Source organism: Tribolium madens, unplaced genomic scaffold (genome assembly GCF_015345945.1).
Source record: "Tribolium madens isolate multiple individuals breed KSU strain unplaced genomic scaffold, Tmad_KSU_1.1 Scaffold_20;HRSCAF=117;Tcas5.2_LG4, whole genome shotgun sequence".
NCBI lineage: Eukaryota > Metazoa > Arthropoda > Insecta > Coleoptera > Tenebrionidae > Tribolium > Tribolium madens.
In genome coordinates this window covers 2276506-2302737 of record NW_025400985.1, presented here as the reverse complement: position 1 = coordinate 2302737, position 26232 = coordinate 2276506, and the positions used below count along the sequence as shown (strand labels likewise).

At 29.5% G+C, this 26232-nt stretch overlaps 1 protein-coding gene across 1 annotated transcript in view; it reads left to right on the top strand.

Moving 5' to 3' along the window:
• LOC123004865 (protein YIPF5) overlaps nt 1-8427 on the top strand; it is a 160607-nt gene extending 152180 nt beyond the window's left edge. Inside the window, exons 6-7 of the mRNA XM_044398355.1 lie at nt 7968-8149; nt 8200-8427. Coding sequence (XP_044254290.1) covers nt 7968-8149; nt 8200-8362 — 345 coding nt within the window. The 3' untranslated portion in view covers nt 8363-8427. The remainder of the gene's footprint in view (nt 1-7967; nt 8150-8199) is intronic.
• The last annotated feature ends 17805 nt before the right edge of the window (nt 8428-26232 follow it).

The window sequence follows — 26232 nt, the reverse complement described above, 5'->3', positions numbered from 1 at the left end:
TTGAATTAATTAACTACTTTTTAGATGTCAAAGTGTCTTCAAGCGAGAGTTAATTTTAACGATATTAAAGTGAAAATATTTTTTAGTCGCACGAATTGCTCGAATTCCTTTCTTATGAAATGTTCTTCGGGAAATAAATCATTTTTATTCCGACCCCTTGGAAGGGAGAGTAATGTTAAATGATGTAGTGTGAACACACGGGATTAGAATAATGCGATGGTTTGTGACAAGCGCAGAAACTCCCCCAGTTTCCGCATTCATATCTAGGACTTAGAATTACTAATTACAAGAAAATTTTGCTCTAACGATGTTGTTCTTTATCTACTCTTTGCCAGAGTTGAATAAACACGGTTTCACGTGTTATGAATTCATTTAAATAATTGGTTGAGACTTGGTTCTGGTAGTAGTTTATGGGCCATTAATTATTTTGGGGATTAAACTTGAGCAAATATAACAGTTTTCATATTTTGGATTATTTATAATTCACTGATTAATTGCTATTATGCAAATGTCAAATTAATTATAATATACTAATTTAATACGAAATAAAATAATTTGTTATTCTGTTGCGTTTCAAATTAAAATTGAATTAAAAATGGTGATGAAATTGTATTTCCTCGTGTGAAAAATCCGATTTAATTTATTTGTGAGAATAAAATGAAATTAGTTGTTGAAAAGATATTGTTTCAGCCTTTAGGGGCGTCTGAAGTAACAATAACAGCACTTCGTTTAATTTAATTTTCCCAATAATCGACCAACACGGGCGATTACCCTCATTAGTTGAGCACAACACACAAACTGTGATTCTGTGTCAAGAGTTAAAAGTAAAAATTGAATTTGTGAATTTTTGCCTTTACAACAGTAAAACAAACATTGTGCCAGAAAATTTAGGGGCTATTAACTTCTCTCATTGAGCTGTTTACGACTCAACTACATTGTGGCTTTTACGGTTATTTATTATTCAGAAAGATGAAAGAAGTTCAATCAATTTCTACAAGCAACTCATTTTTGATACAATTACAATTGCAATACAATTGCATCAAATGTTTTTAATTGAAAAGTTGCAAAAACGTTTCAAAGCTTTATTTCTAACGGTATCAAACATAAGAGGCTATTACCAATAAGTCCGGAGTTATTCGCAATAGACCGCTCCGGGTGCCAAAAAACGACCAAAATCTCGACAAAAATCCAAAAAAAAATTATCTTTAAAATTGATCYATTTTACGTTTTTTACATTTATAGAGGTCTTAAAGACTCAAATAAATGCATAAAACGCCATTGGATCAAGTTTAAAAAATTTCGAATTTTTTGAATTTTTGAAGATGAGCGGCAGTAAAATCGTAAAATAGTCAATTTAATAAAAGTCGTAAAAACTTTTGAAATATGGTTTTCTAGACGTAAAATTACTCGCTGAACACGATTCAACTAGTTAGAATACTCTACGATGCATAGTTTTTGAGATATTGAGTAATAAAGTTAAGAATAAGGCTAGAAAAATCCGATTTTGACCAAAAAAACAAATTTTTTTATTTTTATGAAAAACTAGGTTTATATGTAAAATTAACCGTGGAACACGCCTGTACCATTTTGATCTAGGGCTCATAGTTTTTGAGATATTAATTTTTTTTGAAAAAAACTAGAAATGGCTCTGTACCCGGAACTACAACCCGAAGCAATTCCGGATTAGAATAGACAATTTAATGTAGATTCTGATGTTTTTTGGCATTTTGTTCTAACTTTTATAGTTTTGTAGAAAAACGCATTTAAAGTTTCACAATTTTGACTATTTTGACCAACTACATTGTGGCTTTTTTTCGGTTATTTTTTATTTAAAAGATGAAAAAAATTCAATCAATTTCTACAAGAAGCTCATTTTTGGATGGATTTTTTATCACATCAAACGTTTTTAGTTGAAAAGTTGCAAAAACGATTCAAAGCTCTGTCATTTTAAGCGAGTTATGATTTACATTTCTGTGGCATTAAATTTTGCTGTTATTGTCTGGTTTAAGCGGCTTATAAACTCAAATTTTTTGCTTACATATGTTCAAGCAACTTTGCAAAATTATCATATCATTTGAGTTTTAATTTATATTATCCGCAAACGCCACAAAAGTGAACACTTTTATGACTAAATGGAATAAAAATCCCACATTTGCGCGTTTTTACTGGCGAGGTGATCATCAGCATTCGACATTCTGCACTACTAACTGCACTAGTCATCAAAAATCTCAACACAAATTTCAGCTGGATAAACTATCACTTTTACTCCTAATTACGTAATGTATTATTTTAACGAGCTGATGATTTTTTTAGTCCCTAATTACTTAAATTTCAGTCACCTGTGTCTCCAACGAAATTTAATTTTGCAAGGTTTATGAGAATTTACGCAAATTTGTGCTCAAAAAATACAACTCGGATAATTAGTGATTGATTCATGGTGTAGAGTACTGAACAAATTAGTTGTAATCCATTAGCATTCTACATGTTATTTGATTATTGCTTTTTAATCAAAGTGAAAACTGGTTGTTGTAATCGGAATAAACTGCTAGTTTAGCGGAAAATTCATTAAAATGATAATTTTCGAAATTATTTTTTTTTGCTTATATACTTTAGAAACACAGAAAAGCTTTATAAAATGCTTTAATTCAGATTTTGTTTGTAAAACAGGTCAACAACCGTATTATTTCACACACAGTTGGTTAATTAAATCGCAAGATTTGTGTTATTTCCCCACTTTTCTTGTCGCTACAAGTTGTAAGGTGACAAGTCGAAGCTGTGAAATATGCTAAATGGTGGTGCGTATTGAATTTCTAATATTTAAATTTCTCCATTCGATTCCAGCGCCGCTGGCAGTCGACACGGGTGAGAAAAATGAATCGGAAAATAATGTTGAGGCTTTTCCCAGTTGTGTACATAAAAATTTAAGAAGAAATGTAAAAAGTTTCGCATTTTAATTAGGTTAATGGCGAAGTTGTAACAGCTTTTTTAATTTTTTTAATGAATTTTTCTCAAGACATGAGCTTGCCCAGGAGAAATTATTTTTCTGGTCAATGGAAGCGCCTGAAACTCAACTTTTGGTTATTTTTCGAGCGTGAAACTAACTGAAAATGATTTTAATTAGTTCAGAGACGTTTCGGGTTAAAGCTCTATTGAAGCGAGCCCGGAATTTGTTGCTCCTGAAATTTGGGAAAGCATTGATTGTAGAAAGGGGTGAATGACAAACGCTTTATTTATTAACCAGTGTATTTCACCCTCTCCTTACGTAATTCGCCAAAGTGGGGTCCATTAGGAAGCAGAAGGGTGCCATTTTTGGCTTAATGAAGTTGCAATTTTTTCAAATGTGGAGTAACGAGTTTTGTGGTGGAAAATAAAAGTTTAGATGGTCCGATTGTTGAGTGCCTTGGGGGCTGCGCTGACCCTGTAAACAGAGACTCCACATTTTGTTAAATTGTCTCGCTGATACGTTAACCTGTTTTGTGACTCCCGGCGAAAAAGTAAGAATTTTCAAGCTTGCGGCGACGCTTAGATTGCAACCAAAGAAAAGATAATAAAGTTTTTACACGATATCATATTTTCTTCTCGTTAGTAACTCTCCGGATGGAGATTTTTTCTTTATTTATTTTTTGTCATACTAATTCAATTTGCTTTTACCAAAGTTGACGCTTTTTTGAAGTTTGCAACTTTGCCGCTTGAAGGAAAATCGCATCTTTGCGAGTTTTCCTATTTTAGTTTAACTAAAGCATCTAGCAGCACAGCATTGATGAAATAGAAAAGTGAGCTCAAAGTATTACCGAGTTTATTTATAATTTCATAATGGAGCTGCTTTGAACGAAAAAGTATTTTGCCTTTTCATTGCATTAGCTCATATATTCGCTAAATTGTTTGTGGGGCAAATTAAAACCAGCTTTAATATCATAAATAATTTGCGCCATGTTATTGATGTGGAATTTTAAACATCCAGAAAGAATTTATGGTCGATATTTTAATATAGTACACGACTGAAGAAGGCTAAGATCAAATAGTTGAACCTGTTGATCGGTCCACAAACACAATTTACGCCTTTTCCTAAATAGAAATACCTTAAAACCCAATAAATTTAGATTTTTACAAGCGAATTTAGATAATCAGGTTTTTATGCTGCCAGCATCTAAAGAAATTGCTTTTTAAATTAAAAATGGATAATGATTGTATTTAGACTTAAAAATCAATTTTGGAGTTTTTAATCTTGAGATTTTTGGCAAAATATTTTTTTGGTAACGTTGCTTTCTTTAGTCACTTTTTTATTCTATTTACCCCTTCAAGAAAATGAATAAAATTTATCGTTTATGTTATTCTATTTTGTTTTTCCATTTTTCAGAATAATTCAAAATTAAGCTCTTTAGTAGAAAACTCCTTTGTTATTATCTCAAATACTTCAAAACGACAAAACATTTTACTTAAAAAAATTTTTAAATTTTTGGGTGATATTTGAAAGACTGTATCTCAATAAAAAATGGTCGTAATTAAATTAAAAAAATCCATTTTGAAGTTTCAAGTTTCTAGTCTGGAGATTTTTTGTCAGAATCTTTTTTTAGTAAGGTTACATTTTTTAAAATCACTTTCAATGTCAAAAATGAGGTAAATTCTTTATTATTCTATTTACCCTTTCGAGAAAAGGGATAAAATTTATCGTTTATATTATTCTATTTTGTTTTTCCATTTTTGAGATTAATTCAAAATTAAACTTTTCAGTGAAAAACTCCTTGAAAAAAGATTTGTTATTATGTCAAATACTTCAAAACGACAAAGCATTTTACATAAACTTTTTATATACTATTCCAAAAAATTAAGGGAACAAAAAAATTCTTAAATTTTTGGGTGATATTTGAAGGACTGTACCTCAATAAAAAATGGTCGTATTTAGATTAAAAAAATCCATTTTGAAGTTTCAAGTTTCTAGTCTTGAAATTTTTTGTCAGAATCATTTTTTAGTAACGTTGCATTCTTTAAAATCACTTTCAATGTCAAAAATGAGGTAAATTCTTTATTATTCTATTTACCCTTTAGAAAAATGGTTAGATTTATCGTTTATGTAATTCTATTTTGTTTTTCCATTTTTGAGATCAATTCACAATTAAACTTTTCAGTGAAAAACTCCTTTAAAAAGATTTGTTGTTATGTCAAATACTTCAAAACGTTTTACATAAGCTTTTTATATACATACTACTTCTTAAAAATTTTGGTAATTTTTGAAAGACTGTATCTCAATGAAAACTAGTCGTATTTAGGTTAAAAAAAAATATTTTGAAGCTTCAAGTTTGTAGTTTTGAGATCTTTTACCAAATTTTTTTTTGAGCTACGATTATTACGCAATACTAAGAAATAGTGCGAGAGAAAATTCGTTAATTTTTTATTTTTATTTTTTTTGGTTTACGGGCTTGGGGAAATTTTTATCAGTTAAATCAATGCCTGGGCCTGATAGCTTATTCATTCAGCTTTAATTTGTCTTTTTTGTGTTCTCTTTACTTTAATTTGTCATTGAAATATTTGACTTTTCAATGAAAAAGGATCTTTTTGTCTTTGATCATTGATATCTCAGCAACCAATGACCGCACAGAGAATCTAAGAATAGTTTCAAAAACTGGAATAAATTTCCTACAAGATGTTTTAACGATTAAAAAAATAATAATTTTACTTTCAACATTGACTTAAATAAAAGAGAAGTTTTTCTTTGTTATTTTAGTAAATATACCGCATATTCACAAATATTGAAAGAAAGACTAATGTATATAAGTTTTTTTTACAGCTTAATGTACTTCCAATAGCTCTGTAAATTGATCCATCAAACTGTTTTTTCAGATCAATTGATCAAAGTTTTGTAAAAAATTAAAGGAATTAATTGTTCCTGAACATTGTATAATCTTCAACAAAATGGACTTTCTTAATTTTTAATTAATTTTTTTTTGATAATTTGAAAAAAAATCAAAAAACAATACTGACTAATTTTTGCATACCCTGATTTTACTCATCTCTAATTAATTGCATTAATTAAAAGTTGATACACCCAAGCTGTATTCAGCACTCAATTTACGAACATTCAAACAAATTTTCTAAAAAAGTAATTTTTTTTTCAAATTTAGCAGCAGCGTATTATTTATCAAAACACAACAACTTGAAACATTTTGCAACTTTGAACATGTACTATTTTTGTTACACTCTTTATTGTATACATGCATTAACCACAATTGTATTTTTTTACTGTTATTTCTTGATTCTTTCTTTTGTACTATACTAAAAATCATATTGTTCTTAAATGTTCTAAATATTAAATAGCAAAAATAGAGAAGAAGAAATCGTTTTTTCGCGTAATTGTTCTCAAATCCTGCAAGTTATACTTGTTAGAAAAGATGTGAAAAGAAACTTTTTACGTTATTTGTATTTCTAAAGTAGTAACCCGAAAATTTCGAATTTTCCAAGCGGGATCGAATTTAGATAATCAAATTTTTCTTCTGTAAGTGGACTTGCAGCAAATAGAAAGTCAACTGAACAAATAGCTTTTCTAAATTAAGAAATTAGAATTTCCTGTCGTATTTTCCCGCATTGTGAAAGCGCAGAATTTTTCGTGTTTCACTTTGCATAAACTTTTTATATACTATTCCAAAAAATTAAGGGAACAAAAAAATTCTTAAATTTTTGGGTGATATTTGAAGGACTATACTTCAATAAAAATGGTCGTATTTAGATTAAAAAAATCCATTCTGAAGTTTCAAGTTTCTAGTCTTGAGATTTTTTGCCAGAATCTTTTTTTAGTAACGTTGCATTCTTTAAAATCACTTTCAATGTCAAAAATGGGGTAAATTCTTTATTATTCTATTTACCCTTTCGAGAAAATGGATAAAAATTATCGTTTATGTTATTCTATTTTGTTTTTCCATTTGTGAGATTAATTCAAAATTAAACTTTTTGGTGAAATACCTCAAAACGACAAAACATTTTACATAAACTTTTTATATACTATTCAAAAAAATTAAGATAACAAAAAAATTTCTTTAAAATTTTGGTGATTTTTGAAAGACTGTAACTCAATGAAAACTAGTCGTATTTAGATTTAAAAAATCTATTTTTAAGCTTCAAGTTTGTAGTTTTGAGATAGCTTTCAGACCAATTGATCAAAGTTTTACAAAAAAAATAAAGGAATTAATTGTTTATGAACATTGTATAAGTTTTTTTCGACTTTCTTACAATTCAGCATATCAAATTTGAGAAAAAATTTGGAAAAAGTAAAGTAATTTTTTTTTATTTTTTTTGTAAAAAAATCAAAAAGCAATACTGTCAATACTGACTAATTTTTCTATCCCCTAATTTTACTCAACTCAAATTAATTGCATTAATTAAAAGTTGATACACACAAGCTGTATTCAGCACTCAATTTACGAACATTCAAGCAAATTTTCAAAAAAGGTCATTTTTTTAAGTTGTTTTCGATTTTTTTAAATTTAACAGCATCGTATTATTTTTCAAAACTCAACAACTTGAAACATTTTGCAACTTTGAACATGTACTATTTTTGTTACACTCTTTATTGTATACATGCATTAACCACAACTGTATTTTTTTTACTGTTATTTCTTGATTCTTTCTTTAATACTATACGAAAAATCATATTGTTCTTAAATGTTCTAAATATTAAATGCATTAAATTCAGCAAAAATAGAGAAGAAGAAATCGTTTTTTCGCGTAATTCAAATCCTGCAAGTTATACTTATATAAAAGATCTGAAAAGAAGCTTTTTATGTTATTTGTATTTCTAAAGTAGTAACCCGAAAATTTCGAATTTTCCAAGCGGGATCGAATTTAGATAATCAGATTTTTCTTCAGCAAGTGGACTCGCAGCAAATGGAAAGTCAACTAAACAAATTGCTTTTCTAAATTAAGAAATTAGAATTTCCTGTCGTATTTTCCCGCATTGTGAATTTTTCGTGTTTCAGTCTGGCAAGGTGCACTTCAGCTACATTTACGGCATCGGGGTGTTGGGGTGTTTGTCGATGTGGGCCCTCCTGAGCCTAATGTCGACTCAGGGTGTGACAATAGGCACTGTTGTGACAGTTTTGGGCTACTGTCTCCTTCCAATGGTCGGCCTTTCAGGAGTGAACGTAATCCTGAGCTTACAGTAAGTTCCGAATTACAAAGAGCTTTTCTAATCTATGTTTGTTTTTGCAGAGGTTACGTCGGTATTGTGTTGACCAGTGTGGCGATTTTGTGGTGCAGTCTTTCGGCTTCCAAACTGTTTGTCACCGCTCTAGCCATGGATCATCAACAACCCTTAGTGCTTTATCCCTGTGCCCTACTTTACGGCGTTTTCGCTTTGATTACAATTTTTTAAACCCAAACCGGAAAAACAAGGAATGTTTTTGTAAACATTACTCATAATAAATATTAATTAAACCATTCCTGTCTGTCACTACGGATTGATTTTTTTTTATCTTTAAGCTCATTTGGGTTTTGTCCCGAGAAGAATGAAAAATTATTTACCGATCCTTTATTTCGTTGTCAGTCATGAATTATTAACGAACATACATATGTTTGATGGTTTTTCAGAGAATCCTGATAAACAACACGAGACGACTGATTATTTTACTACAAAAGAAAAGATTTCGAAATGTTTTATAAAAAACTAAAATTGTTGTGATTTCGTTTACGAAACGAACAAATAAATTAAACCTCGAGTCCGGTTAAATAAAATATTTGTATTCTCGGACTTGCAAGGACATGTAGAGAGATTTCAGTACTCCCGAGACTGAATTCTTGAGTCCACATGACCCAATTCATTCGACTATTACGTTTACAGCTCTTTACATGCGATTGCACATTAACTTGGTTCACACATATGAATATAGAAGTGCAAATCGTGCAAAGGATGTTCCAGCAAGTTGGTAAAGTCCATTATTTATCTTTAAATGCTAAAATTTTTAAAAATATATAGAGGCAATTGATAAATAAACCGCTCCACAAAAGTTAAAGAAGTGTGCAATAATTACAATAATTAATTAAATTAATGTATTATTAAAAAATAAATTAATAATTAGCTAAAAGTTAGATAAAGGCAGATATCTTTTTACTTTGTTGTTTTTGCTAGATTCTGCAATGTTTAGAAGAATAAAATTTGTTTGTTCTAAATATAATGCGACTTCCTTAACTTTTGTGGAGACGTATATTTAATAAACTGCTCCACAAAAGTTAAGGAAGTGTGCAATTATTAATTTATTATTAATATATTATTAAAAAATAGATTAATAATTAACTAAAAGTGACATAAAGGCAGATATCCTTTTATTTTTTTGTTTTTGCTAGATTCCACAATGTTTAGAAGAATAAAATTAGTTTGTTCTAAAAATAATGCGACTTCCTTAACTTTTGTGGAGCCGTATATTTATCAAGTGCACGTCTGAAATTATTTTCAAATATATAGTGAGTCCAAAAAATAAGTTACAATACAAACTTGGGTTTTTTAAATGAAACACCACATGTTTTTTGGAATTTTTGGATGTAGCTTTTAATTTCAATGTTTTTATATTTTGAAATAAGTTTTTTTTGACGAAAACATTCTTTTTAAAAACTTATTTAAAGATAGCTAGAAAAAATTTCTTTTATCAATGTAAAGAGGAAATTACGAACTGTGAAACTATAATTTTTTTATGTATTGCAGTCGAAAGGTTAAAAAAGTGTAAAGATTTGTCAGTCAAAAAAAAAATTATGATAAACTTTTGTTGGTCGATTTTGCATAGTTTTTGAAATAAATTGGTTTTCTTGACAAAAACATGCTTTTTTGAAAATTTATTACACCAAAAATTACGACGTTAGAAAACATTTCTTTTACCATTGTAAAGAGGAAATTACAGAAATTTCATATTTTAGTTAAAACACGTGCCTCAGGCTTGAAAAAGATAAAAATAAGAATATTTTTGACCAAATTCGATGTGTTTTAACGAAATTTGTAAATAAAGTAGACAAAAAATGTCGAAATAACTAATTTTGTGTCTGATAAAATGCAAAAATTATAGGAGTATAATTTTCGAAAAATTTTAGCTTTACTTCAAAGCGTGGTTTTCAAATTTGGAAAAATGTAAAGATAACACCGTTTTTGCTGAAATTTTGTGTTTTTCTGGTTATTTATGACTAAACCTTGCTCAAAAATGAGATAAATCAACTGAAACAAACGAAATATCATCGATTTTGATTTAATTTTTTTGATTTTTAAGGGCGTTTCGGGAAAATTTTGCAAAATAATTGAGTCTCTGCTTCAAAAATAAAAATCAAGCTAAAGTAATGTTAATTTCGATGTTATTTGGTGATTTTACAGCGAGTTTTAACGGAATTTGTAAAAAAAAGTAGACAAAAACGTGCTAAAACACTCGAATAAGACAAAACTATAATTGTTTACCTAATTACAATCTTTATGAGAAAAAAAGCATATCGAATCATTTTTTATTTCTTGTGGTAATTTTTCGACTAGTTTTTGAAAAAATTTGTCAAAATAATTGAAAAAATGCAAAAACTATATTATTTTCGAAAAATTTTAGCTTTAGTTCAAAACGTGGTTCAAAGTTAGAAAAAGGTAAAAATAACATTACTTTTGTTCAAATCTTCTGTTTTTCAGCTTATTTTTGACTAAATTTTGTTCAAAAATGAGATAAAACAAGTGAAACAAACAAAATATCATCAATTTTGATTTACTTTTGTGATTTTTAAGGGCGTTTTAAGAAAATTTTACAAAATAAATGAGTCCCTGCTTTAAAAAAATCAAACTAAAATAATGTTAATTTCGATATAATTTGGTAATTTTTCAGTGAGTTCTAACGGTATTTGTAAAAAAGGAGACAAAAACGTGCTAAATTAGTCGAAAAAGGCAAAAATGAAATTTTTGACGTAATTTAACAATCTTTTGTGAAAAAAGAAAGCAAATTTAAATCATTTTGGTGATTTTTCGATTAGTTTTTCAAAAAAAATGTCGAAATAATAGATTTTCTAACTGAATTAGTTCAAAGTTTGAAAAACGTAAAAATAACACCGTTTTTGTTCAAATTTTGTGTTTTTTGGCTTATTTATTTTCAGGCGATGTACTAGTTTTGTATTTATCAATTTCCAATATTTTTTTTTAAATTTTCACAATTAAAGGTCAATAATGGACTTTACCAACTCGTTGGGACACCTGTATAATAATTTCCATCACTGTCTTTAAGCTTAATTTGCTTTATTGTGTCAAGCAGGAAAAGAAACTGAAACGCGTTATTGGATCAAGTATCCAAGAAGTGTAATCGATAAAGTCGAGTAACATTTAAATCTGTGTCTTGGTGGAACTTAATTTTTTCTACCACCACTATTTTAAACTCCACTTTGATCTCAGAAGAGAAAATGTAGTGTTAAAAACAAGCCTGACTGTGTCAAGGGAGAAAATTTTTAATGTCTTTAACCCTGTGTTAATAACTCATTTCCTAAATGATTGTGACGGCTCTAGATAAGAAGAAAATTGACTTGTTGCTTAATCCCTTTGAAGGATTGTAAAGTCGTTTATTTTTCCCATTTTTCCTCCGTTTGTTATTTCAACAAATGTATTAAAAATCACTCAGTCTCACTAATTAATTTTCTCATTACGATAAAAATTCTACCTCCAAAGTGAATTTTCCACCGTTTCAGCACATTTTTCCAAGTCACATTAACGTTCTAACATAATTTACCCGAAATAACGTTTATGCAATATTACATTTTGTTGCCACCTCAGCTTTTCCGAGCCAGTCAATGATTCTATTAGCGTCAGATGCTGAAAGGTAAGTTTCTATTGTTATACACACTTGACAAGAAAAGCTATTTTCACGAAAAATCAGGAAACATAAGTTTGAATTTGATTACTTCGAAAACAGTCCATTGATAATGGCCTTTTTCCGATCAAAGAAAAAAGAGAAGGCTATTATACGTTGCTTATTACTCCACGACTGGAGGAGATTAAGTTATCTTCGCCTTGGAGAAAAAGATTACAAGTTTGGAGCTTATGTCCGAATTGTGCTTTCATTTTTATTAAAGTGGATCACACTTTTAAATTTTTGGGCTTATTTTTCCCGGCACGTTTTAATTTTAGTTTTTCTTTACAAACTATCAAGATTACTGGATTTTAAAAATCGATATTAATTTACTATGATAGCAATTTAAACAATGCTCGGCCTTGTATGAATATTCATGGAATTTCGTGGCGGTTTTGTTGAAACTTTCAATCCGAATAAAGCCCCACAATATTGAATACTACCCCAATTACTTTTATTCATATTCTAATTTAAGAATTGTGCAATTATTGGTCAAATATTTCCGGGGGATTTGGAACTATACAGTGTGTCCAAAAGATAAGTTACAATAGAAATTTGGGGTTTCTAAATGAAACACCACATGTTTTTGGAATTTTTGAAAGTAGCTTTTAATTTCAATGTTTTTAAGTAAAATTTATATTTTGAAATAAGTTGTTTTTTTTTACGAAAACATATTCTTTTTAAAAATTTATTACACAAAAACAGTTAGAAAAAATTTACCTATGTAAAGAGAAAATTACGAACTGTAAGATGCAACATTTTTTATGTATTGCCGTCGAAAGGTTAAAAAAGTGTAGAGATTTGTCAGTCAAAAAAAAAAATTTCATGACAAATTTTTGTTGGTCGATTTTGCTTAGATTTTGAATTAATTTGGTTTTTTTGACGAAAAGAAGCTTTTTTGAAAATTTATTACACCAAAAATTAAGACAGCTAGAAAGCATTTCTTTTACCATTGTAAAGACGAAATTACAGAAATTTCAGATTTTAGTTAAAACACGTGCCTCAGGCTTCAAAAAGTTAAAAATAACAATAGTTTTGACCAAATTCTGCGTTTTTGCGGCTTATTTTTGACTAAATCTTGCTCAAAAATGAGATAAATCATGTGAAACAAACGAAATATCATCAATTTTGATTTATTTTTGTGATTTGTAAGTGCGTTTTAGGAAACTTTTACAAAATAAATGAGTCTCTGATTCAAAAAAAAAACAAAATAAAAAAATTATGTCAGTTTCGATCTGTTTTAACGAAATTTGTGAATAAAGTATTCAAAAACGTGCTGAAACACTCGAAAAAGGCAAAACTGTAATTTTTAACGTAATTTAACAATCTTTTTGAAAAAGGAAAGCAAATTTAATTATGTTGATAATTATATAATTTTCCAAAAATTTTAGTTCAAAGTTTGAAAAAGGTAAAAATAACACATTCATGGAATTTCGTGGCGGTTTTGTTGAAACTTTCAATTTGAATAAAGCCCCACAATATTGAATACTACCCCAATTACTTTTATTCATGTTCTAATTTAAGAATTGTGCAATAATTATTGGTCAGATATTTCCGGGGATTTGAAACAATAAATCTGGAAAATGTGCGATCAATTGAAAATTTCTTGTCTAGAATTCCCAAGTTTTAGCTGAAACGCGAGTTTTTGCTATTAAATTCTAGATAATAATCTCAGATTGTTAAATTTCAAAGTCGATGCGACCTCGCTTCCTCCAAATAGACTTATTGCTGTTTATATTAAAGGGAATGCCCTTAGGACGACCACTCCTTATTGCTTTATCGGAGCGCAATCTCGGAGCTTTGTCTAGTTTTGCGAAAAATGATAGTTTTTGACGTGTGTTGCGCTCGGGTCCCTTATCTATGTTCAGCTTTCGACAATAATTTGGTAGTCTAATGCGGTGTGTATCTCGCTACTAGGATTGTTTACACGCCGGGGAATCTCCAACAACAAGAAACACAACTTGACTGAAATATTAGAAGGCCGTCGGAAGCAAAATGATAACATTTTGGATCGGTCAGAGGTTACCGGAAAGGACAAAGCCCCCAATAACACCAAAAACAAATCGATACTTGCAAGGAAATTCAGGGGTGAAGACATGTGCACTCTGACATGTCTGATTATGCATTGTGGGGTGTATTGATTGCCTTGGGGGCGCTCATACACCTTGATTGTTCGCTCAAACTAAACCATTTTGTTTGCAAAATCCATCGCTATTGATTTTGACTTAAAAAATTGATAAATTAGAGGAGTTTGCAAGGATTTCGCCGGATACGCCCGAAATTTATTACTCGCATGTCAAATCTTGTAACAAATGAGAGAAATGCAAAGGCAAATATTGTTTAATTTTTCTCGGGATAGACAGGGGATTTGCATGAATGCGCTCACACTTGAAGAGCTTTAGCAGGAGACTCAATGTTGGGTTTCGAACTGCTGTTAGCTTCAATTGCACTAAATTAGGTGGTTCATGACTTGGCTGTAAATTATATTCTACGTGATGGGGAGATATTTTGCAAACACTGGGCGGAAATGAATAAAATGAAATTTTTACTTTCCTTATCCTATAAGGAAAGTATTGTAATCGGCTAAAATTTTACCTACCCAGATTTTTACATTTCTGTCTGTAAACAGCACAGGGGACGCAACACGAAACATTTGGTAAAAATCGGTCCCAAAATTATACGGTTCAAGATACAATAAATTCATGGGGATAAAAATTATTTAAAATCATGAAATATACCTTATTAAACAATAAAATGTACTAAAAGAAAAATAATAATGGGTACCAAACTAAAAAAAATGCACCCCAGACTCGAACTGAGATCTATTTCGCGTATAATCCAGCGGGTAAACGTTAGGTTTGCTACTCGGATTTCCAACACTAAATTATTATCGTAAGGATGTTTTCCAAATAAGTAGGATAAGGAAAGTCGTGTGAAGTCGGAAATCTTAAAAAAGCTAAATATTGTTTTTTAACTTTTAGACCTCAAAAAATTAATAACCATAATTATTCTATCTACTTGATTGATTTACTAATTAGAAAGCTCACAGGTATAATGAGGTTCCATTTTTAATAGAAATTAAATTTTTGTATGGGGTAACAGGACATATAATTCTATAAATTAAAATTTTTACACTCGGAAAAGTTACAAATTTATACAAAAATTATATCAGTTCAAAAGTGTCAATACAAGCCACGCTTTATTGTCATTATGATTGAAGTTTGAAACTAAAATTTGAACGTTTTGGTTGAAATTTACTTTTGGGGTCGATTTTTTAAAACATTAATGTCACCAGTTGCAGTACGTTTTTTTTTTGTATAAATAGTTCAATCAATTATTTTGATTTGTTGTCATTTTTCTCTAGCTGTCAGTATAAAAACTAGAATAATTGAAAAAAAAGTTCAACAAAAAGTCAGTTTTACATTTTTATGTCAACCGAATGACAAATCGTCCAAAATTCCGTGTCCGTACTTACATCTAAATATCAAGTATACAGCACCAAAAGTTTGGAATAAAATTTATATTTTTTGGAGGGGCATTTATGATTTTTTTTAGTTAGGTCCTTTTAGTTTTCTTTGTCCTTGTTTTCCATTGCAATTTTTTGCCATTGACCACATTTTTGGGTACCACTAACCGTAGAAAAATGCGAAGTTTTCATTTATAGTTAGTCTTATAAAAAAAATCGTAATTTGCCAAATGACTTTTTTATGTCCAGTAATTTTTTTCATAGTTGCCCCAATAAAAAAACTATTTGTTTTAGACTTTTGGCGAGCATTTGTTTAAAAATAATAAATATATCTACACTGTTTTTATTGTAGGTCAAAGTAATAATTTGAGTTACAACACAAAACGTGACTAATTTATTTATTTGGTGACCACTATGTGTGCAAGATAAATTCTTTGTAAAATTCTATTTCTATTAATCTATTTTATAAAAATAATTTCTTCAATCTAAATTTTAGGTTAAAGTGAAGTAATTTGTGCTATTTCCAATCGATTTGGCTTAATTTTAAGCGTGAAAACAACCGAAATCAACGTATTTTAACAAAAATAAATGTTTAAATAACAATTTTCTGCCAAAATAAAGCAATTTAAGCTATTTCCAATTTAATTTTGATCGATTTTATTACAGAAATTTTTTAAATTTATTTTATAAAAATAATTGCTTAAAGTCCATTTTTAGGCAAAAATGAAGCAATTTGTGCTATTTCCAATCGATTTCGCTAAATTTTAGGCCGGAAATCAAAATATTTCAACAAAGTGAGATATTTTCAATCCAATTTTGCTCCATTTAAAAATTATTCTAAATCAAAGTATTTTATAAAAATAATTGCTTAAAATATAATATTAGGCCAAAGAAGCAATTTGTGCTATTTTCAATCGATTGTGCTAAATTTTAAGCCGAAAATCAACCTGAATCAAAGTATTTCAACAATGTAAATGCTTAAATAACAATTTTCTTCCAAAATAAAGCAATTCGAGCTATTTCCAACCCAGTTTTGCTCGATTTGTTTGTTTTTTGAATTAATGGAAAATATTTTAGTTTCTGGTTCTCTAATAATAACCGATTATTATGCTAATTACACGATAAAAGTGACCGCAAATTCGTCCTTTGCTTAGCACCTATAATTAGTTATCAGTGACAAATTTTAACCAAAAACGGTTAAAATCATCCGTTTAATGTGCGAAATGGCCTAATACGTCGTCCGAAAAGTAATACTTTTTGTCATTACAAGTAGCATAGTTTTCAAATTTTTACATGATTTAACATTTTTATGAAATCGTCTGTAAAAAAAGACGAAATAAATAAATACCAAGTCGTATGTCATAACCTGAAATCAACCTAAATCAAAGTATTTCAACAAAGTAAATGCTTAAATAAACAGTTTTCTTCCAAAATAAAGCAATTTGAGCCCAGTTTTGCTCGATTTGTTTGTTTTTTGAATTAATGGAAAATATTTTAGTTTCTGGTTCTCTAATAATAACCGAAAATTATTATGCTAATTACACGATAAAAGTGCTTGGGTAGAGACCCTCAACCCCCGACAGAAGGCAATGAACTAGGAGGCATTTTAGGACAAATGAATTTATTAATAATTTAAAAACAACAGTGTTCTGTTACATAACGTTTGTTGAATGAGTTGAAAATAATATTTTGTAATAAATACCAAAAAAGAAAACACTTTTTCAAAAAAAAAAAAAGAAAATTCTTTTAAATTATCCTGCAAAAACCAAGATCGATTACTTCAAAAATAACTAAGTAAAGTTGTTTTCGATTTTAGGGCTATTACATTTTAAAAAAATGTCAACTGATCGGCTTGAAGAATTAAAAAATCTTTACTTTAATGTATAAGACTTGAAATTTTGTTGTTGATTAAGAGAGTAATTTTGTTTTTAATATGTAACATCTCGAATTGTTGGTTGCGGAAATCATTAAAGATTCACAAGACAAGAGCAAACTGCATTTCTACGTGATTCTGAAACATGACAAAATCAATAAACTGAAATTCAATTGCTCCAATTATTTCATAAAAAAAAGACAACTCGAAGAATAATTCTTGTTGTTTTTGATTCATCGAGAGATAAGGCCAGTGGTGAATGTCGAGGATTTCGGTTAAAAAAGCTTTGGTGTAATGCATCACTCAGCTTTATTGCCATAACAAATTTTAAAGCTGATATCCCTACGGCCCGTGTAGTGCCATCCAACTTTACAACATCCTGGGATCATTTTGTGTTATGAAATATCAACTACCCTCCCTCAAAATTTGCGTTACGATGCTAAAATATTTACTTTTAATACGTTTGGAATTAATCAGGGGTTGTAATGTCGGGTTTAATTTTTGCCCCCAACATTGTATGTTATAGTTATAGCCCGTCATTAATTCGTTGAGTGTTGAAAACAGAGCCAGTTTGGTCATGTAATGTGGCGAAATTGCGGTTGATGCCTCCAAACCGCAATTTATCAAGTAAAAATCATAATAGTGGGGCGTCTCGTAAGCAATTTGGTGTAGTGTTTACAAATTGAGGGTTGTTTTGTCTCAGTGGTGGTTGGAAAAAGCGTCCTAATCCTTGCGAAGGAAAAATTCGAGGCCTTTATGCTTGTTCGGTGGACTAGGCAACGGTCACTGTATATTTCGATAAAAGGTTTTGCTGTTACAAATGGCCCGCCGAATATGAAAGCTCGAGTTTGCTACGTTTGCAGCGATAAACTCGACAATAAAAATGAAGATAAATCCGGATGTTCTTTCCGCGCCTACAGTCACAAAAATGCAATTTGTTCATGTTAAACGCGGAGATTAAGACCCATCACAGTCCTTCCCGATTTATGCATTCAATATTGCGGATTTATCCGGCCTTGAAATGGATTAACAGGTATTTTTCCGATGCAAATGCGAGAGAGGGAAGTTTGGCTACGGAACCATAGCAATCATTAGCGTCAAATATTAAGCTCGGCTTTATTAACAGAAAAGTTCGCTAAGCTCAAAGCTCGGCTTGTATGCGCTTTATTAAATTTTGCTTTCGCTGACATAAGTCATTAATACCAGCATTTTGTCATAAAGTTTTTCCCAGTTTACGTCTACAAACGAGTCTGCAAGAAAATGCCAAGGAAATATTTACGGAGCTTTGGACCAAGACCCCTTTCGCACTCAACTTTGGGGATTTAACGCCAACTGCCACCAGTTTTAACGCCCAAGACATTATTCAAAAAATTAGTTATCATTGACAAAATTTCAACCAAAAACGGTTGAAATCGTTTGTAAAATGATCGAAATAAAGTAACTTAAAATACGTGGTCCGAGAAGTAATACTTTATTACTCGAAATCTTAAGCAAAATTGACAAGTAGCATAATTTTTAAATTAATACATGATTTAACATTTTTATGAAATTGTCTGTAAAGTGAACGAAATAGTCTATAAAGTAATTTAAAACACAAAGTTTAAAAATAATACTTTTTCGAACTCTTATGTCACTAATCTTAAGTAAAAATGAGAAGTGGTATAATGTTTTAAATTTTTATATAATTTGACACTTTTTCGAAATCATCACCATAGTAAGTTAAAATACGTGGTACAAAAAATTCAGTTTTTCAGACTCGAATGTCTCTACTTGAAATCTTAAGTAAAATTGTCAAGTGTTTCAAATTTTTACATATTTTACCAAGCACAAATTCGCCCGGCGCATCCACCATTTTAAGTTTATCTAAAAAAGGAATTACTTATTTGCAAAATAAACTACGTATTTAACATAATTTGAAATCCTTTTGACTTTATTTTTAGTGAAACTTTATTTTTTACTAAAGCTCATTGCAAAAAATAGTAAATATTACACTAAATACTAATTTGCCCGGCGCAGCCACCATTTTCACGTTTATTTTAAAAATCAAACTTATTTGCAAAATTTTATTTTTAATAAAAGTTTATTTCTGAATAGGACTCGTCGCAAAAAGTGGAGAAATATTTAACCAAACACGAATTTGTCCAGTGCAGCCAACACTTTTTAACTTAATTATTTAAAATTTTATAATTTTTGCAATATTATTTTTAAACAAATATCGAACGCTTAAGCTTTTTTTAATTAATTTTGACTAAAACCACCGCAAAAAGTTCACAAATAGTTATACCAGGCACATATTTGCCCGGCGCATCCACAATTTTTACGTTTTAAAATTTTATAATTACTTATTTGCAAAATAATTATTTAACATGTTTCAAATATTTTTTGATTTTATTTTAAATAAAAGTTTTTTTTTTGAATAGAATTTATCGCAAAAATTAGAGAAATATTTAACTAAAGACGAATTTACCTTGAGCAACTACCATTTTTTAGCATATTATTTAAAAATTTAAAATTTTTGCAAAATATTTTTTTAACATATTCCAAGCGGTTTTTGATTTTATTTATTTTTAATTAATTTTGACTAAAACCACACCAAAAAGTATACAAATATTTAACTAAACACAAATTTGTCCTGCGCATTCGCCATTTTTACGTTTATCTAAAAATTTTATAATTTCTGCAAAATAAATTATTTAACATATTTCAGATTTTTTTTGATTTTATTTTTAATAAAAGTTTATTTCTAAATAGAACTCGTAGCAAGAAGTAGAGAAATATTTCACCAAACCCGAATTTGCCTGGCGCAACTACTATTTTTACATAATTATTAAAAAATTTATAATTTTTGCAAAATGTCATAACCAAAATAAAATACGTAGTACAATAAATACTGTTTTTCGGACTCGTATGTCACTACTTGAAATCTTAAGTAAAATTGTCAAATGTTTCTAATTTTTATCTATTTTAATACTAATAATGATATTTCTGGAAACGTTTCCTTCTTTTTTTGACGTTTGACAATTTTTTTGTCTATTTACTGATACTAATGATCTTGCATATGTTTTTTTTTTTATAATTATTAAGTAAAAGTACAAATATTTCGCCAATATAATTTAGAATACAGCCTGTAGCAAAAAAATTGGAACATTATTTTTCCAACAGAAATAAATAAAGTCAAAGTGCATAGATACAATTTTTTTAACATTTTTTCCATGTTTGTGGTATTTTACATTACAGAGCATTTTTCTCTGGGGTGCGAGTTCTGGGCACTCTGTATAAATTTAATTTTTTTTACCCTTACAGTTTTTCATTGTTTCGACAATGCAAACAACAAACTAAATATGTGATTTATACAATTTATGAAAAATTGATGTTTAAGCTTAATCAATGCCAATTATTCGGCTATTTTGCCTGAAATATTTTTATTTGAATTGAACACTTCATCAATAACAGCTCCAAATAGCCTTTAAAACACTATAAAAGCGATTTGATGTTAGTGGAAAACTTTAAATGCGTTACCTGAAATATAGTCTGAAAAAGAATCAAACTTTATTTTGACGTAGATTTAGCCGTGAGTGCTTCATTAATAACGTGCAAGTTTGCAAATTTTCAGTTTTGTTTCAAAACCCTGAAAACCCCTTATTGCAACATAGTGAAGTGCTTGTAATTGCTTTCAAGTGCGGAATTTTAAAAATCTGATTTAAAGTTTTAACGCAAGGAGCGATAAGACAGTGGAGGAATTTAAAATTGTGCTGATTGGATCGACTTGAAAATTTGCAGAATGTATGATTGTATTTACATTGCAAGGAGTTTTCTTTATTATGTCATTTATCTCGGAGGTAATAACAGTTTGTTATTGATTTTAGTAAACAATGGATGTGCAGAAAGCACAAAGATTGCAACTTGTAATGGGAATAAAAGATGAAATATTAGAAATGCTATTCTGTACTAGTTTCTTTATGTCGAGTTTTCGGTCTTTGATGAGCCAGAAAGATAATTAACAGATAATTAAACAGATAGCATCTTCATTTCCTCGACGTCTTTTTCTCAAATTGCGTTTGATGTTTCATTTCTGCAGCGATTAGCGTAATATTTGATAGGAATAGTTAGCAAATCTATTAGTATTTATCAGACAAGGGATCTTGGAGTAAATCGAAGTTTCACTATCTCGCTGCTATAATAGCCATAATAGAGTTGCAAATATCGAAACAATAATTTCGCACATTTTCTCACCCCAAATCTAAAACAATCGGAAACTGAATTCAATATATAGTCCTCATCTGTTTCTTTTTATTACCTTCAGTTGCCGGAAATGTGCAGATACTCGTGCCACTTTTCAGTACATAATTTCCTGCTGTCCTACCGCAAGCTTTTGTAGCTGAAAGCAGCTTTGAGCTTCGCTATTATCACCAAGATTGCTGAATTCTTTAGTTACTAACAAATTGCGCACTGTAAGCAATCCTGAAGCTCTTTATTTCAACAAGGATATCAAATTAGAACTTATTTTGCAACAGGGAAAATAACATCAAATCCAATTCTATTTCAAAGGAGCGTCTTATTTATTAATAGGGACAATATTATTCTCCTTCAGGAGGGAGTTTTACAAGAATTTGACTCAAAGGCCATTTAAATTTGGCCAAACAAGTCAATTAATGACATTCCAGCGCGTTACATATTTAAACCGTTGGTTGTAACGCCGCATCCATAAATATTCTTTAGTTCAAATGAGAGCTTAATGCATTTACTATTCTCCGAATTTGGACATGCTCCAAAAACCACGATAGATATCGGCGATTCCTGTCGATTCTAATCGCTCCAAACTAACTTAATTTGCTTCGAAATAAATGAATCTTGCTGAAAAAATGCTTTTCAGCGATGGCTGTCGATCCTGAAATTGGTCATTCAAGTGCCGATATTACACGAATATGCTAATATGGTCGCTGGAGATTTGACTTGATTGCTACATTTACATAGTTAACTGAACAAGGCCCCAACTGACTTATATAGACACTGGCGGTGATTGCGATTTTTGACCGAGGTTGTTATAAAATCAAATTGTTTGAACATGTGTTCAATATCACGCAAAGCCGTCAAAAACAACATAACGCAGGATTAAAACCACAAAAACGCCGCTTTAGTGCCACAATGCGTTTATAAATTCATACAAATTGTTAATGTTAATTAATCTAGGCGATAAACACGAATCTATTGCATTGAACGCCAATTAACTAAAATTTCAACGGATCATTATTTGTCGGGGAATTTAACCGTGAAACCATAGTAAAACATCAAGTTCCTCGTTATCTTCACAATTTATAGCACGAATTTTAAGAACCAATCTTGACAAATTGAGTGGTTTTATTTTCAAAAAGATTTGAAATTCGAATTAAAACCAAACACTGTTAGAATAATATTTGCCAGTCTTGGTATTTTCTTAATAAACACTTGATTGAAAAACAGGGCACAAAGTTGTAGGTTTAGTGACTAACCTCTCCCGAGTTACGAATTAAAACAGAAAATAAATGAGCAAAAGAATAATTTCAGGCAAATTATATTTCCCGGCAAGCTAAATTAAAAAAATAATTTGCGAGGCTAAAATTAAGCAACTCCAAAATCAGGAGAAGAGTTATTTTTATCTTGCAAGCGAGAGCAAACAACTTAATTTGTTGTTTAAAATTTTTATTTTATCACATTTATCAGTGAGAATATAACAAGCGGATTGACATAGGAGGAAATAGCAATAATGGGATTGTTGCCAGTTATTTTTCTGTCCATCTGGATGTTGTTTTATTAGGCTTTATGATCACAAATGGTTGCAACTTTCTTATAAAGCTTTCTTTGCTATTGAAAGTGACAAAAGCATTTTCCTCGTAGCGTATTTAAAAATTTATAGACTGTGTCATCATTAATCACTGGAGAATCAATACTTTACGAAAGCTTTTAAATAATTAAGCAAAATGCAATTTTCTGTTTTAAGTTGCGGACTTTTGTTCAAGGTAATTGTCTTAAAAAATTAAGCTCTGATTACGTGTTCCCTCAAACATGTAATTAGTTTGCGGCTATTTATAAAAAATCGGTGAATTATTGACAATTAAACGACTTGGGGTTGAATTTATGAATTATCTAGTGTAAGAACGTTGAGGCGAAACTTAATCGATCTACAAACAATTTTGATAAAATAGTAAAAATATGATTAAGTGAGTTGACACAAGAAAAGGGTTGTGTGTCACAAGGGAACAAAACAGAATGTAATGTTAGAAACTCTAGAAAACAGAAGCTTTCTGGTTTAAGGTTTACAGACATTTCTAGTCTGTCACATTCCTGAAATTTACATTAATTTAATTTAATAACTGTGTAATTATTTCTGGTAATTGAATTAAATAACCACTTGAGCAAACAGAGAGCATTGTTTGTATCATGTGTTTGTTTGCTACTTGCAGATATTCTGTTTACGACGCGTGATAGTCTAGACAGACTTAATTACACAATTTTTTTAATTAATTTTTAATTAATTTAATTTGTTTCGGCTTTGAATCACAACTGAGTTTTTTTGACATGAATACAAACCCTTTTTGTAGTTATTTACAACAATAAAAGTTATTAGAGCGGTTTGTTGCAAAGTCCAGTTACGCTATATTTGCATAACAAGCTTTCCGACCAACTCCCTGTTGTTGGAAATAATGGAAATGACCACAAATAATACACAACACCAGGAAAAATGCAACATTTAGTATAAATTAAAGAAAAGTTGAAACAATGTGATTAAAAAAAACGCAAAATTGGTGGATGCGCCGGGAAATTTCGGTTTCAGTCTATTTGAACAAGATTTTTGTAATTTTTTTGTTATCTTGTTTTGTAAAACAAGTAAAACAAACTTGTTTTTTTTTCTCAAAGGACAAGATTTTTTAACTTTTTGGCTTCTTCTAGCTATTTTCTTTATGTGTGTCCCAAGTTTTAGGGCCGGCGCAAAAATAAATATTTCTAATTGATTAAAATAAAAATTGCTAGTGGAAACGATGGAGGATTATATAGACCCCAATTTGATGCTTTAATATTGTTCAAAATTTTTAGCGTATATCAATGGAAAAAACCGAATTTGTAAAAACAATTAATTAATTGGAAACTTTTCTACATGATAAAATTTCTTAATTTTTTCTATTGATAACTGTGCAAATTAACAAATGTGAAAGTTGATAGATTTTGAGTAATTGACATTTTAATTTTGAAAATTAAGAAATGAGCACTTTTTTTCAAAAAATCCTGACCTGATCAACAATTACCGCAAACCCCCTCATAAATTATTCTAAGTTTTAGATTGTCAATATTAAAATGTTATTTATTCAAAACTTATCAAATTTATTTTTTCTGTGGTATTTTCACAAATACCACAGAAAAAATCTAAAGAATTTTGTTTTTTGAATAGTTACAAAGTAAAAGATTTATTGATAATACCAAAAAACAACTTAAAGTCTACATTATTTTTTTTTAATTGTGTACAAATTTAATATTCGGGGTGTCCTAAGTTTTAGAGCCGGCGCAAAAATAAATACATATTTCTAATTTATTAAAAAAATTATATAGACTTTAATTTGATGCTTTAATATTGGTCGAAATTTTTAGCGTATGTCAAGGAGACTCTAAAAACCAAATTTAGAAAAAAAAAATTTATAATTAGTTGGAATTTTTTGTACATGGTAACTAAAAATTAAATAATGTTAAACTTGAGTAACTAACATTTCAATATTGAAAATTAAGAAATGCTTTTTCTTTTGTCAAGAAATTCAGATTTTCAATATTAAAATGTTATTTATTCAAAACCTCTCAATTATATGATTATTTTATCTTTACAAATAGGGCAGAAAAAAATCAAAGAATTTTATCATGTAGAAAATATTCCAGTTAATTGAAATTTTTTTCTCCTAAATTAATGTTTAAGGACTCACTGACATACGCTCAAAATTTTGTACAATATCATAACATCATATTAATGTGCATTTTTAATCCTCTATCGTTCACACTATCAAAATTCTTTTTTACTCAATTAAAAATATTTATTTTTGAGTCGGCCCTAAAACTTAAGACACTTTGTATACATTATGCTTTTTTAATTGTGTGCAAATTTAATAGAACTAACACGATTTTGCAACGATTTTGATTAATGATATTTGAGTCCGACAAAGTGCTTTTTTACGGATTGTTTCGTTCACTATATTTTTCTCTACTGCACAAAATAGTAAAATAAGAAATCTATTTATTGAAAGCAAATTTTTTTACTATAAACACAGCAAACGATTTTCTTTTTAAATTGATGTTTTGCAGTTTGTCCTTATCGCATTTAGTAAAGCTAGAACACAGTAGACTTGTTAGAATTATTTTTATTTTTTAATAAAAATAACCAAAAACAATACACGAGACGCAGAAAAAATTAAAGAAAAGTTGATGTTATTTAATAAAAAAAAACGCAAAATTGGTGGATGCGCCGGGAATTGCTGTTCTTAGAAAAACTCATTAAAATATTAAATATTTTGCGCCTGTTATTGACATTATAATAAGCTTGACAAGATGTTCGTCTAGTGCACTGGCAACTAATTAACTAAATGGAGTCTTAAATAAAACAAAAAGTTTGATATGATAACAGCCCGGATTTGTGCAAAAGTCGACTTTTAAATAAAATGTTGAGCGAGGGAGAAAGCGTCTCAAAGTACATCGCAAAGTCAACAGTCAACAATAATAAATTCAATAAGGAAGAGGGGAAGAATTGAAGACCTAAGGTGGAAGTAGAGATTTCTGCTATTATCAGTAATAACAATAACAGAAAGTGGGGCAAAATGTAAACGTCGAAAGCGAAAAGATTGAATTAAGAGCTGGAAGTATTTAGATAATCAATAAGAAAATCTGAGCTGTGAGGTGGAGAATTAGACGATTCGTTTGACTTATTTTATGTTCTGCATACAATAGTTGAGTGGAAAAATTCGTAAACAGTTTTATTACACATTCGCAAAACAACACGTCAATAAAATTTACAACCGTGAAGGTATCTTTTACCCAAGCAGAAACTG